Genomic DNA, 14924 nt, shown 5'->3' on the forward strand with positions numbered 1-14924 from the left:
CTGCTGTGCGTTAAAACACGCACCTCACAAATCTGCTTTAATGAGATCAGAAATGAAACTGGAGCCCGTCCATTATTCATGGGGTTACTGGTTCACCATCTGATATACCATGAACCATTGTTTACCAGCAGAGCAGTATGGCGGTGGCCTCGAACAGCCTTGTGTAGCGGCGTGAGTCCATCTTTGGCACGGAAGTCAATGTGAGCTCCTCCTTCCACCAGGACTCGGATGGATTCACCTCCTCCTGGTTCACACTGCACAGCCAGGGACAGAGGGGTCTCTGCAGGACACGCACACGCACGCACATACACGTGTTAAAAGGACCAGTCTTTACATTGAACATTACATTTTGTTCCAGTTTGGACACTTGTACTTCAATAATTATAACTGAGAGTGATGGACTTCATAATGTGCAATAAATCTAAATGTACAAAAGTTTCTTCAATATTGAAACTACATTTTGGTGTAAGTTGAAAGCCTGAAGCAAATGTGGTTGATTTAATCTGAATTTTTCAAAATTTTGAAATTTGGAGGCTTGCTGTAGCGCCACCTTTATATTAGGACGATCTGTATTTGCAGCTGAAACAGTCAGGGATGCAACATTACTATACTTTATTTAATATTATTTATTATATATAGTATTCATTTATTGTTCTTTTGTGTGTTTTTGGAGTCATTTTATGTCATTTTGTCATCATTTTGTATGTCTGATGTCATTTTGTGGTGTTTTTCTGTAATTTAGTATTAATTTGTTCTTATTTTGTGTGTTTTTGGGGTCATTTTGTGTCTGAAGTCATTTTGTGTAGTTTTTCCTGTCATTTAGTATTAATGTGTTGCTCTTTTGTGTGTTTTTAGTCATTTTGTGCAATTTTCAGGGGTTCATTTGTGTATTTGGGGCCAGACAAAATTAAGCCAACAGGGCCACCAACTGCTTATGTCTGGACTACAAAGTCTGATTAACAATATGATTTAATTTAGGAAAGGCAAAAAAAAAACTGTGTGTGGAAACTAATGAGAACAAACTGGTTTCAGATTCTGGGTTAATTATTAGATCATTAGTCACACCAGTTGAACCAGTAACGACCTCCACACAGGCTGACCTTACTGTCCATGCTTTACCACTTCACTCCAGTGTATTTATTTACAGAACCGGACTAATGAGTGTTGTTTTAGGTTAGAATTAGCTGTAGTATAATTACAGGGTTATACACATTCATTAAGCAGTTGTATTCAGGCTGTAAAGTCACCACATTGAGCTCAGAGGTGCACGATCTATTCTACGCTTTATTCAACATACAACCATCTTTGAAACTCTAAAATTTGACTTTTTGTAATATTAAAGAACCAAATGATCTGCTACAGGGGTCATTCCATGTCATTTCAACAAAAAAATCTGAAATTTTTACCTTACTTTTTGAGATATTGCCAATTTAGTGAGGGGGGTATGTGTTGATTTTCACACGTCCTTATGTTTCCTCCATTCTCAGCTTCCAATATCTCAGGAACTACACCACATAGGTAACTGAAATGTGGTATAATAATACAGCTCCACATACTCTCTCAGAATATAGACGCGCTTTTGAAATCCAAAAAAAATACCTTTTTATAATTTTCATTGGTCCGTATTATTCCATATGGGAATATAAAAAAACTCTGATCATAGTTTTAATTTATAGTATAAAGGTTACTCTTTCTGAGGATATAAAAAACATTTTCTTTACGCAACTTATTCGTTTTTATTTTGGACTCCAACTTTGGGTTATTTCAGCACTCGCAAATATTGAGAATCCTTTACATGAGGCCACTGTAGCTTGTCTCTGTGCCCTATAATCATTTGTTGTTTATTAGTTTTTTCCTGTATATTCCCCCCCTCCCCCACTCACTAAATTGTCTATATCTTAAAAAATATTCCTTCGATCAAACTAAAAATTTAAAAAATTTACAGAGTGGCAATTAAATAATCACAAAACAGTTGGAACAAATTTCAGATTTTTTTTAGCCCAAAGTGTCCAGAAACATCTGAGAAAATATTTAGGGTTGCCTTTAATCTGGGAAAAACAACAGAAGTTGCGCATTTACACCCTTGAGTAATCACTACATCACAGTTTGTCAAACATGTCGACCTCCACAAGTGTACATTTAAAGTTCTTTTTATTGCATCTGCAGCTTCTAAATCTCCCACTACTCCTACTTGGAACACTTACAGCTCCCTGCTGCCCCCCTGTGGTCTGCAGAAGGAGTGCATTTCACACCACTTTCGTTGTGTTTTACACTCGCTCCCAGAACAGTTGGCGTGACACTGAGGTACAAACCCAAACTGTGAAGGCAGCAGATGCCTGCTGAGCTTTCACAGATCAGACAGAACCCACCTGATAGATAGTGAGAGCAGAGATCAAAGCACAGCCTTGAGTCACACAGCAACAATGCAACATCTAAGTGCTAGGGCTGGGCGATATGGACCAAAACTCATATCTTGATATTTTTTCTCAAAATGGCGATATACGATATAAATCTCAATAGTTTTTTTTAACTCAAGAATGTCTTAAATCCGTGTACTGTTTGTTCTTTGGTTATTCCATTTTAAAACCAATTCAAAATAACAAATAAACTGTTTATTTTGTTTTACTGACTTAAAACCAAAACAGAAATACAGAAAAATGTTTTAAAATTAAATCTTGTTCTGTTTGTGTAAATTACAGCTAGAGCTTAATGTTTTAATCTCACCACACAGAGGGGACATTGTCCAAAAGAATCCCTTGATAAACTATTCAAAACAATGCAATTTAACTAAAAATAAATCTTGAATGAAATAAATAAAGGAATAATACAAATGAAGAAGAAGCTTGTTAATTGAATTTCTGGTTCTATAGTAAACAATGCAAAACTGCATAATAGTTCTTTTTCTTTTTAAAAGTGCAACTGAAAATGCATTTTGTGCCTTAACAATTGGACTTTTTTTTTATTTTTTTAAACCCAGTAATTTCACTGTATTTTGGTCAGATATTTGTTTGCACCAGCAGAGGGCGCTGGTAACCCAGTGGTTGGTTGGCATCAGATAATCTAGCAGTGAAGAAGAGATGCTATGCTAGCAGACAGAGCTAATAGAAAAACGTGACTTTTACAGATATTCACGTAATATTACAGATACTCTATCAGTGCTAAAGGGGTAAGGAATCATTTATGAACATGTTTAAGAGTAGGAGGCGGCCAGAAAGAAAGTAGTAGCAGATTCCGCCCACCGCCTACACTTCTGGACAAGAAAAGTAAAAAAAGTACTGCGATTCAAATTTCACAGTATCAATGTGAACCGTGATACCTATGAATCGATTTTTAACTGCCTTACGATTAATCGTTACAGCCCTAGTGACTAGTTCATATCTCCCTTGGACCAAAGTGCGTTATTGTTGAGCTGTTGCTTCAAAACTACATCAAAATAAAGGTGAAAACAGTTCTCATGTGTGGTGTTCTGTGTTACAGCAAACAGTAAAAGGTTTGTTGTGTGTTTTTCCCGATAGACATGATACGTCACGTTCTCCCCCGTCCAATCAGAACCTTCCCAGCCCCCAGACCTAAAGCAGAATTGAATAAAGCTGAATAAACCTGTTTTTCATGTAAACCTCAATTCGGAAATACAATTCCTACGTAAACACAAAGCAGAACACTTTAATTCCAAATGATTTGATTCGAAATAACTGATTCTGAATTAAAAAACATCATGTAACCGTGGCCAGTCAGTAACTGAGTGGCTGTGGTTCTTACCTCCAGTGTCTGAGTCCTGGTAGTTTGGATCCAGGCCTTTGTCTAAAAACTTGCCCATTTTGTCCACGGCGCTGGTTTGAATATAATCCATGAACTTCTTCAGACTGGCCTGCACGACATTAGGAAAAGATCAGTTATTCATGTACATGTTGTACATGAAAGCTCCAGCATTTCTACAGCACAGTAGTTACTTTTTGGGGTCACTTTGTTAATGAATGCTACCTGTTGTCACACAGTGATGGATATAAAGTTAAAGTGATGTCATACCTTAGTGTGCAGCTTGGCCAGCTGCTTCTCATCCAGATTGGTCTGTTTGTAGACTCTGGTCTTATACCGGAACTAAATCAGAGACAAAGGAGGAAAACTTTACCATCAACGCACAAAACTTTAATCCACTGATGATAAAACTGACGTTTCATCATCTTTCCCAGTGTAAATGATTGTACCGACTATGAAACTTCCTGAAATCATCCCAAACATGATAAATGGGGTTAATATAATCATTTTACACTACATTTAATATGCTTTAGACCAGTGGTTCTCAACCTTTTCAGCCCGTGACCCCCAAAATAAAGGTTCAAGAGAGCGGGGACCCCCACTGTAGCTGAATGTGGGTGAACACAGACATGAACAATGAACAACAGTCATGTGGAGACAGGACCATCTATAAGGGGGAATAAAGGGGAGAGATTTTTGGGGTCCATCCATAAAGTCAGTAAAATGATGGTCCATTGTTCTAGTATATAGTCATCTTAAAGATGTAAATCCTTGTTTTATTCAAAAATAAAATTGGTTAAAAGTGACCAAAAATGGTGGAAAAGGTGGCAAAATGGGATTTTTTTTTTCAAAAAACACAAAAACTGATTAAAAGTTGTAAGTTAGAGTGGGCAAAAACAAACAGCAAATGTGTTAAAAAGGGTTCAAAGAGTCAAGCTTAAAAGTGGCAGAAATAGGGGAGAGGTAAAGACAAAAAAAACAATTAGAATTAACTAGCAAGTGATGGGCAGGACAAATGGTGAATGTGGTTAAAATGGCAAAAAAATAGGCAATAATGGGTCAACATATGTAACAATAGGTGGAAAAGTGGTGGAAAGGGTTTATTTGTGATGAAAATATCTTGAAAGTGGAAAAAATGTGCAGAAAAGGCATTGAAATTGGATGGAGCAGTGGCAGAAATGGGAGTAATGTAGCAAAAACGCATTCAAATATGGCAAGAAAAAGTAATAAAAATAGGTTAAAATATGGCAAGTTTGGTGTAGGAAGAAGATAAAAAAGGCATGAAAATCCACACATCCCCCCCTCAGTGAATTGGCCAGATCTCAAAAAGTAGTCATCTGATCAAACTCCAAATTGACAGTGTGACTAATAACAATAATAATGCACTGGATTTTAAATAACACTTTATCATAGACACTCAAAGCGCTTTACAGAATTAAGGGATTATTCTTTCACTCTACACTTAGTGGTGGTAAGCTACTATTCTGGCCACAGCTGTCATGAGGCAGACTGACAGAAGCGAGGCTGCCATAGTGCGTCATCGGCCCCTCCCACCACCACCAACACTCACTCACAACATTCATACTAGGCAATGTGGGTGAAGTGCCTTGCCCAAGGACACAATAACAGATACCACTGGAGTGACTGTCCCCTACTGTGGCCCCTGGTATTCTCAGTGGTCTCATCCAACTACTAACCAGGACCAGACCTGCTCAGCTTCAGAGATCTAACCGGATCGGCCAATCACAGGCTGGTATGGCCACAATAGAATAACTAAGGAACAATTGGTACATTTTTTCTAGAAGTACGTGGGCCATTTGTGAAATGACATGAAATGATCCTAATCTAGACGTTTAAACACAAAGATATAACATTAACAGAAAGATCAGAGCCAGCGTGACGATAACGATGCTGGTTTTGAAGGAAATGAACATCAATGTATTAGAGCTGATCACTGATTGATATTTAGAGACAGTTAGTAATCCAGTGTCTAATAAGTGTTTTTTTCTAATACCTCCAAATATGGCACCCCTTTCTCAAAGGATTGTGGGTATTCTCTGAGCGGCCGCTCCTCCTCCAGGAACTTGGCGTCGTAACCGTCGGTGGCCGGTTGGAACAGGCCGTAGTTCAGGACGTCACGCAGGGACTCGGTCAGCGAACACAGCACCTGCTGCTTGGCCTTCCACACGGTGGCGTCGGGGTTAAACCTCAAGCATTTCTGCAGGAAATACAAAAAATGCTTTTATAGAGCAGTCTGCTTTCAACTCCCAGCATGCAACACTCTAAATAAGTTCATTATTGGTCCAAAAATACAAAAGTGTAAATGTAACCCTAAATATAACCTCAGCAGAGCTGTTACGAGAGCTTTAATTCCCGTTTAATTCAGAATAAAAGTTAGATATTCTTAGTTTAAACTGACCTTGTAAACACCTCATTCCGAATGAAAACGACCATTAAAAATTAAACTTAAATTCAATTAAGTGGCTGGTTTATTCTGATTTTAATTCTGAATGGAATAATTCTTTAATCTTGTATATGTTTAATTCCACTTTAAATGAATTTTGGTCATTATACACACACTAAATTACTCCAAAAAACTCCACAAAACCAAAAAAAAGCACACAAAACGAGAAAAATGTAGAAAAACAACAACAAACACAAAATCACTCCAAAAACACACTAAATGACCACAAAAACACAATAAATAACTCCATAAAAAACACAATTCTGGAAGAAATGCACACAAAATGAGAGAAAAACTAAAACAAAGCACACAAAATAACAGGAAACACTAGGGATGTAACGATTAATCGTACGCAGTTAAAAATCGATTCATAGGTATCACGGTTCACATCGATACTCTGAAAATTGAATAGCAGTACTATTTTTAAACAGCAGAAGGTGCTATATATTTATCCTTCACTTGTCCAGAAGGGGAGGCGGGGAGCGGAATCTGCTACTACTTTCTTTCTGGCCGCCTTCTACTCTTAAACATGTTCATAAATGATTCCTTACCCCTTTAGCACTGAAAGAATATCTGTAATATTACGTGAATATCTGTAAAAGTCACATTTTTCTATTAGCTCTGTCTGCTAGCATAGCATCTCCTCTTCACTGCAAGAATATCGGCATGCCAACCGACCACATCTGATATAAATACAGTGCAATGACTGTTTTTTTTAAAGTCCAATTGTTAAGGCACAAAATACATTTTCAGTTGCACTTTTAAAAAGAAAAATAACTATTATGCAGTTTTGCATTGTTTACTATAGAACCACAATTTAAATTAATAGGCTTCTTCTTCATTTGTATTATTCCTTTATTTCATTCAGGATTTATTTTTAGTTAAATTGCATCATTTTGAATAGTTTCTCAAGGGATTCTTTTGACAATGAAAAATAAAAGGAAAATAGCACAGTATTTAATCATCATTTGTCTACATTCCCATTTTGTAAAATAAATCGTGAGAGAATCGTATTGTGAACACAGTATCGTGAATTGAATCGTTACATCCAAAAAAGAATACACAAAATTACTCTAAAAAAAAAAAAATCATACAATTACTCAAAAAAATACACATAACAAAAATCGCACAAAAAATGAGAGAAAAATATAGAAAAACAACAAGCACTCAAAATAACAGAATAACATAATGACTCCATAAAAACACAAAACAACAACCAATGCACACAAATTGAAAGAAAAATGTAGAAAATCAAAACAAAAACACACAAACCCTTCGTTTTTTCCTGTAATAATGGTTAGATCAGTCATTATTCTACAAACGTTGTTCATTTACTGGTATATGTATATTACTTAGTATTTATGTTTTTGGCGACTTTATACTTTTACTCCTTACATTTTTAAACAAATATCAGTAACACTTTACTTGAAGTTTTATACATAAAGGCTGACGTTACGCTGTCATTATTATGGCATGATATCTGTCATTAGCATTAATAAGGTGTTATGAAGGCTGTCATTAAGTGTCCTTCGTTACGCTAACCCACAACAAACAAAGGAGGTTATAAAGGAAGCACTGAGCCTAGGGCTGGGAGATACAGTATATCGAGATTTTTATCTTAATATAATGATATAGATATTTTCTATAGCTTATTTTGTCTCAAATTACTAGTTTTAGGAGTCGCTGCTTTGAGTGCGTCTTAACCCAGACCTTCCCCTGAACAAGCTACACTACAGAACTCACTCACACGTGCTGTCCCTAGTAGGAGAAAAAGCCAAAAGGTGCATAAATTGTGCAGTTGTTTGTTAATAAATGAGCCTGTGGGGCATTTAGGATCAGCAAATTTAACCTACAACTGTCTTTCTGGTCAGACTTTATTTGAAATGAAATCACAGAGATATATATCCTATGTTGTCATTTTGAGATATGAGTTTTGGTCCATATCACCCAGCCCTAATTGAGCCTCCTTTCCTTAGCTGTTAGAGAATTAGAACGCTCCTTATCATGGCCACCACTTAAACACTTCCGGGGGTTAAGGAAAAGTGGATAGGAAATGAGATAGGAGGGAATATTCAGATGCAGCCCTGTCCTCTTATTGAAGGAATATTTGTTATACTTTTTCACTTAAGTACATTTAGTAGCATGTACTTTTTTTAAATTTTACTAAAGGGGGCAACTTCAATACTTTTACCACAGTAACTTTTTCTCCAAGTATCTACACTGTTACTTGAGTACTTTTGCCACCTCTGCTGATCAGGCAGTAAAGCCTTGTGTTCAGTGCCTGACTGCAGCATCCTGTGTTTCCTCTGCAGACCAACAGGGGGCGACAGTGCAGGACTAAAGTGGGTCATGCATTAGTAGGAGTTTGCAGAGAGTGCATGGATGCAGCTTTAAGTGGCTGCAGGCCAAACGCGTCCCTGCACCGGGGATGGTGCATGACAGAAGGTTGCTGGTTCCAATTCCTCCTTCCACGGATCAACCTCCCAGTATGTTTGAGTTCAGCTGCTCTTTGACCTTAATGCAGTGGCAGGATCAAAGGAAAAGCCCTCTGAACACATCAAAGTCATTCATTCAACACACACTGACACACTTTAGTCCGTGTGTGTGTGTGTGTGTGTGTGTGTGTGTGTGTGTGTGCGTGTGTGTGTGTGTGTGTGTGTGTGTGTGTGTGTGTGTGCGCTGAGCAACAACATCCATTATTCTCCCTTTTGTACAGCAACTCCTTTCACAGCACAGCCAAACGGGTCGCCACGGCAACCGGTTCATTAGTGGAGCAAGCTGCTGCTTGTTGCCATAGAGACATCCCTGTGTTCCCTAGGAGACGGTAACTGGGATGGTGGATGAGCTGCTGCTGCTGTATAAGAATGAGTGTCAGTGTGTAAAGGGATTTTTGTGTGCGTGTGCGTGCGTGTGTGTCCTACAGCTGTGCAGATGGAAGAGGTGTGTCTGCTGGTGTTAAATCAAGTTTAAATGCACATTTACACAAGAGCTTTAAATCCCCTTTAATTCAGAATAAAAGTGAAATCCTCTTAGTTTAAAGTGACCTTGTAAACACTTAATTCCGAATGAATATGACCATTCAGAATTAAACTTAAATCAAAATTACAGTAAGTGGCTGGTTAATTAATTCCAACGTTTAACTAAAACATTTAATTGCACTTTAAATTAATTTTAGTCGTTCTACACACACTAAATGACAAAAAAAAACACAAAACAACAAGAAATGCACACAAAATTAGAGGAAAGTGTAGAAAAACAACAATAAGCACAGAAAGAAACAGAAAAAAAAAAAAAAAAATTAAATACACAAAATGACTCCGAAAATACACTAAATTACCACAAAAACACACTAAATGACTCAAAGGTGTCTCCTCATACGTAATACATACCTAAATACCAGCAGTTTATCCGTATGAAATATGACGTTGCTGGACCTTTTCTACATAACCGTAGTAACGTAATGTGCCGGTGTTGAGTAGTCTAAGGCATCTCACGCAAGGTTTCTTCCATCTGCTGCCGTAGGTTCAAATCCCACATTTGACAAACATATTGAACATATTTAACACGGCAAATTCCACCTTTAAAAATACAAATACAAAGAAAAAAATAAACATTATAGGGTTAGGGCTAAAATAAAAGGCTTAGCGGGGTAGCTAAAAATAAAAATGAGCTAAAATAAAACTGACAGAACTTTAGGTCACGTGGTGCATCTATCACGTGATCTAAACTGGCCAATGAGAGGTGCCGGTCATTTGACACGTATTACGTACTGATAGCCACTGTCAAAAAAAAGACACAAAACAAGAAATGCACATAAAATGAGAGGAAAATATAGAATAACAAGAACACAGAAAAACATACAAAACTAAAATTGAATATGCAAAATTACTCCAAAAACACACAAAAAAGACTCCATAAAAACACAAAACAACAACAAATGCACACAAAATAAGAGAAAAACATCAGAAAAGTGATAACAAAAACCCTTTGTTGTTTCCTGTGTTAATGCTCAGATTGGTTATTATTCTAAATGTTGAAATGAATATTGATAATACGACCCACAGATCAGATACAAACACATTTTTGTGGCCCCGCTGTGATAAAAGTTGCCAATTTCTGACCTAGTTATTACATTATCTGGATTGTTGTCTTTCTCTCTTACAAATATAAGTCATTTTTTAACTAAAACATGTCAAAATATATCATATAATGTTGTTTTTATATAAGTTACAACCCCAACTGTAAATTTAAGCTAGCAACCACATGCTTTAGCGTAGCCTAGCCTAGCCTACCCTAGCAAAAAAGAAACAACCTAAAATAACTAAAGTATGCTGAATATATTTTATAATAGGCTACAAGTAATGTTTGAATTTCGATGAAATGATCTCACCTCTGATCAGTGTTTTTCTCTTCATGTGACCATTTAACCTTTGACCTTATTTGAGAGAATTTATAGTTGTACTTTTAAACAGCGCCCTCTGGAGGAGGAAGATATAATGAATGTGATATCAAACTTGATATATTTGTTCTTTTCATAATTACATTTTTGGCTTATGGGGCAGAGACAATAAATACACAAATCATTTTTTTAAAAAAACACGCACAAAAAAAGCAAAAACAAACAAAATGAGACAAAAAACACACAAGAGGACACAAAAAAAAAAACACAGAATGACCACAAAAGGACAACAGAAATACACAAAATAATTTCAAAACACACATAAGTAAAGCAAAAATAAACAGATTGATGAGAAAAACACGTAATAAGACACACAAGAGGACAACAAAAATATGCCAAAAACACAAAAAAGGACAAAGAATGACCACATAAATACAAAAGGACAACATAAATATACAAAATCATTACAAAACACAGAAAGGTAGAGAAAAACACACAAACTGATGACAAAAACACACAAAAAAGTCAACAAAATGAGACCGAAAATACACAAGAGGACAACAAAGTCACACAAAAGTAGATGACACTAAAAACACAAAACTACAACAGAAATACATAAAATAATTTTAAATAACACACAGACACACAAAACAATACACATAAGAGGATAAAAAGACACTGAATGACTACAAAAACACAAAAGTAGTGCAGAAATACACAAAATAATTTTAAAATACACAAAAGAAGAGCAAAAACACACAGATTGACGAGAAAAAAACAAAATGAACCGAAAATATACAAGAGGACAAGAAAAATGTGCCAAAAACACAACAAAAGACAACTAAATCACACAAAATGACCACAAAAACACAACAAAAGACAACTGAATCACACAAAATGACCACAAAAACACAACAAAAGACAACTGAATCACACAAAATGACCACAAAAACACAACAAAAGACAACTAAATCACACAAAATGACTACAAAAACACAACAAAAGACAACTAAATCACACAAAATGACTACAAAAACACAACAAAAGACAACTAAATCACACAAAATGACCACAAAAACACAACAAAAGACAACTAAATCACACAAAATGACCACAAAAACACAACAAAAGACAACTGAATCACACAAAATGACCACAAAAACACAACAAAAGACAACTAAATCACACAAAATGACTACAAAAACACAACAAAAGACAACTAAATCACACAAAAGGACAAACAAATTACACAAAAGCAGATGACACTAAAAACACACAAAACTATACAACATAAATACGTAAAAATTAAATTACACACAAAGACATAAAATACACAAAAGAACAAACACATACACATAAAACACACAAGGATGACAGAAATGATACACAAACACACAAAATGACAAAATAAATAGACATAAAATAGACAAGAGGACAAAAAAAGACCCAAAAGAAGAAAAGAATGATTATATTATGATATTATATATTATAATCATTATTGTAGATTTAAGATTCTGTTGCCATTGTAATCATAACTCAATTGGAATTTAGTTCAGGTAATTGACATTTTAATGGTAATTACAATGGAAAATCAATAAAAACTTTCAATTATAATTTAATTAAATGGAGAACAGTTCTATGGTTTACACATAAGTAGTTAACAAATATTAAAATATGCTTCATATTAAGTTTTATATTAATAAATATAATATATAAATAATCACAGTCATACAGGTGATAAGGGTCAGAAGAGTTAGATTATGGATATAATAGAATATTTTTTACTACCTTTTCTTTTTTAATTATTTTTTAGTTCCTTTTGACAATTTGATCACATTTTTTTCTTTTCTTTGTGATTTTTTTGGCATCATTTAATCCAAATAATTTAACTTTTGCCCAATAAATATCACTTGTTTCCTTTTTTCTCTACATTTTGCCACTTTTTATTCCACATTTTTGCCGTTTTTCACTATTGTTTGCCACATTTTGCCAATTTAAAGGGATCTTCCTCTGTTTTAACAAATGTGACCTAAATTAATTAAAGTCAAAGTAATTATTAGAAGATCTAAGCCCAACAATACGCATTCATTTGAACCATATTAATTTTATCAACTTTTAAAACTTCGATTACTTTACCTTGTACGCCGCCATGTTTGAATGACGTCATTTTAGTCCCACTGAGTTCTATAGGAGGTGAAGAGTTCAGGATCATTTCACAGCTTTTTCAGTTCAAATGACAACTTGTGCTGCTTTGGGTTGTTTTCTATTACAAACCACCTGGTTTCTCTTTATTTGTCCATTTCTTGTCCACTCGACTGTTTTTGGCCCATTTTTCCTGCCCCTAGGGGTACACGTACCCCCGTTTGATAAACCCTGCTATAGATATACAGTATGTGCAAAGACATTAGACACACATTAAAGCAGCTCTCTCTCAGCCCGTCTGCTTCTTTAGTTTTATTTAACCTTCTCATGGTTCTTCCAGAAGCTTCAGCTGACGTACGCCCACCCACCCACCCACGCCCTCTGCCCGTGCTGCGTCTGATCTGATCTCCTCCTCATTGTCCCTCCTGCTCTTCACTTCTCTTCTCTTCTCTCCGTCTAAAATCTTAAACTGTGGCAGCAGCGTCACTCGTCTGTGCAGAAATAAGAAATCAGGCCTCTCTCCTTCTCCTCCCTCTGACTATTTCAGACCCTCTGGACCCGTTTTTTTTCAACAAGGCCAAGTGTCAGGGGACTGAAAACCTCTAATGAGGACTTTAGGGATGTAACCTCCTCCTCCTTGTGTGTGTGTGTGTGTGTGTGTGTGTGTGTGTGTGTGTGTGTGTGTGTGTGTGTGTGTGTGTGTGTGTGTGTGTGTGTGTGTGTGTGTGTGTGACCGTGCTAAACGTGTCAGATTTCTCGTTTACCTCCTCAGGATCTCACAGTAGTTTGACTCTACTGCAACTATTAAAGCAGAGGTTCTCAACCTTGGGGTCAGGACCCCATGGGGAGGGCGTCACCAGATGCCTTCAAGAAACTAAGAATATTTTTAGAACTTATTTTTCTACAACGACACCAAACACAAACATTTTAATCTATTTTTTCATCATATTTTTTTTGCTTTTTGCATCAAATTTGAATTCCTTCTCTGCACATGTTCAGCACTTATAAACCCTTCCACCACTGTTCCACCTAATGTCACATATGTTGACCCACCAGATCTTTTCACCGCATTTCATGATTATTTTTGCCAATTTAACCACATCCACCATTTATCATGCCCATTATTAGCCAGTTTAAACTAAATGTTCCAACTTACTTATTTAAGCACCCCCCCCCCCCCCACCCCCACCCTTTTCTGTCACTTTTTAGCCACTTTTAGACACTTTGAACCATTTAATTTAAAACACTTTCTGTCCATTTTTGCACACTCTAATTTGCAACTTTTAACCACCGTTTTAAAATCTTATTTCCCCACTTTTCTGGTCACTTTCAACCCATTTTTTTTTCTGAATAAAGCAAGGATTCACATTGTGAAGATACTATATACTATGGCACAAATAATACTAATAAACTTCCTGCATAACAGTGGATATTATTCAGATAAATAAATAAACTTATACTCATATTTTAACCTGTTCATCACTTTTTCTTGCCATATTTTTGCTCCTTTTAATGCATTTTTGCTACATTACTCCATTTCTGACACTTTTACATCATATTTCAATGCCTTTCCTGCACATGTTCAACACTTATAAACCCTTTCCACCACTTTTTCCACCTAATGTCACATATGTTGACCCGTTATTGTCACTTAACTTAATTTCACCATATTTCATGCTTATTTTTACCAATTTAACCACATTCAAGATTTGTCATGCCCATTATTTGCCAGTTTAAACTAATTTTAACCAATTTCTGTGGTTTTTAAAATCCCATTTCACCACCTTTTCTGGTCACTTTTAACCCATTTTATTTCTTAATAAAACAAGGATTTAGATCTATAAGATGACTATATACTATGGCCCAAATAATAATGAACTTCTTGGATAACAGTGGATATTATTCAGATGAATAAATAAACAGATTCATAGAAATCAGCTGTCATGTGGAACGTTGTGCTTTGAATCACAGGATGTTGAGTGTGTGTGAACTGAGATGTTGGTAAAACTCATTTGTTTCATGCTGTTTAATGCGCTCGGCCGACAAATGCCAACGCCCCAGCACGAGTCTGACAATCTAATAAAGCTGCAAAGCGACCTCCCGCTGTGACGCCATCACACAGTCTGACAGGCCCCGCCCCCTCTGACCCTAGCGTGTGAATGC

The 14924-nt window shown here is 36.1% G+C and overlaps 1 protein-coding gene across 9 annotated transcripts in view; it reads right to left on the reverse strand.

Moving 5' to 3' along the window:
• Positions 1-14924, reverse strand: part of shank1 (SH3 and multiple ankyrin repeat domains 1) — a 102494-nt gene that overhangs the window by 52974 nt on the left and 34596 nt on the right. For all 9 annotated transcript variants that reach the window (XM_028454578.1, XM_028454575.1, XM_028454576.1 and 6 more), the window contains exons 3-6: positions 5771-5974; positions 4027-4098; positions 3760-3868; positions 126-280 (exon numbers count right to left, since the gene is read on the reverse strand). In XM_028454578.1, the coding sequence (XP_028310379.1) occupies positions 126-280; positions 3760-3868; positions 4027-4098; positions 5771-5974 (540 nt within the window). The remainder of the gene's footprint in view (positions 1-125; positions 281-3759; positions 3869-4026; positions 4099-5770; positions 5975-14924) is intronic.

The sequence above is a fragment of the Gouania willdenowi genome, chromosome 8, assembly GCF_900634775.1.
Source record: "Gouania willdenowi chromosome 8, fGouWil2.1, whole genome shotgun sequence".
Lineage (NCBI taxonomy): Eukaryota > Metazoa > Chordata > Actinopteri > Blenniiformes > Gobiesocidae > Gouania > Gouania willdenowi.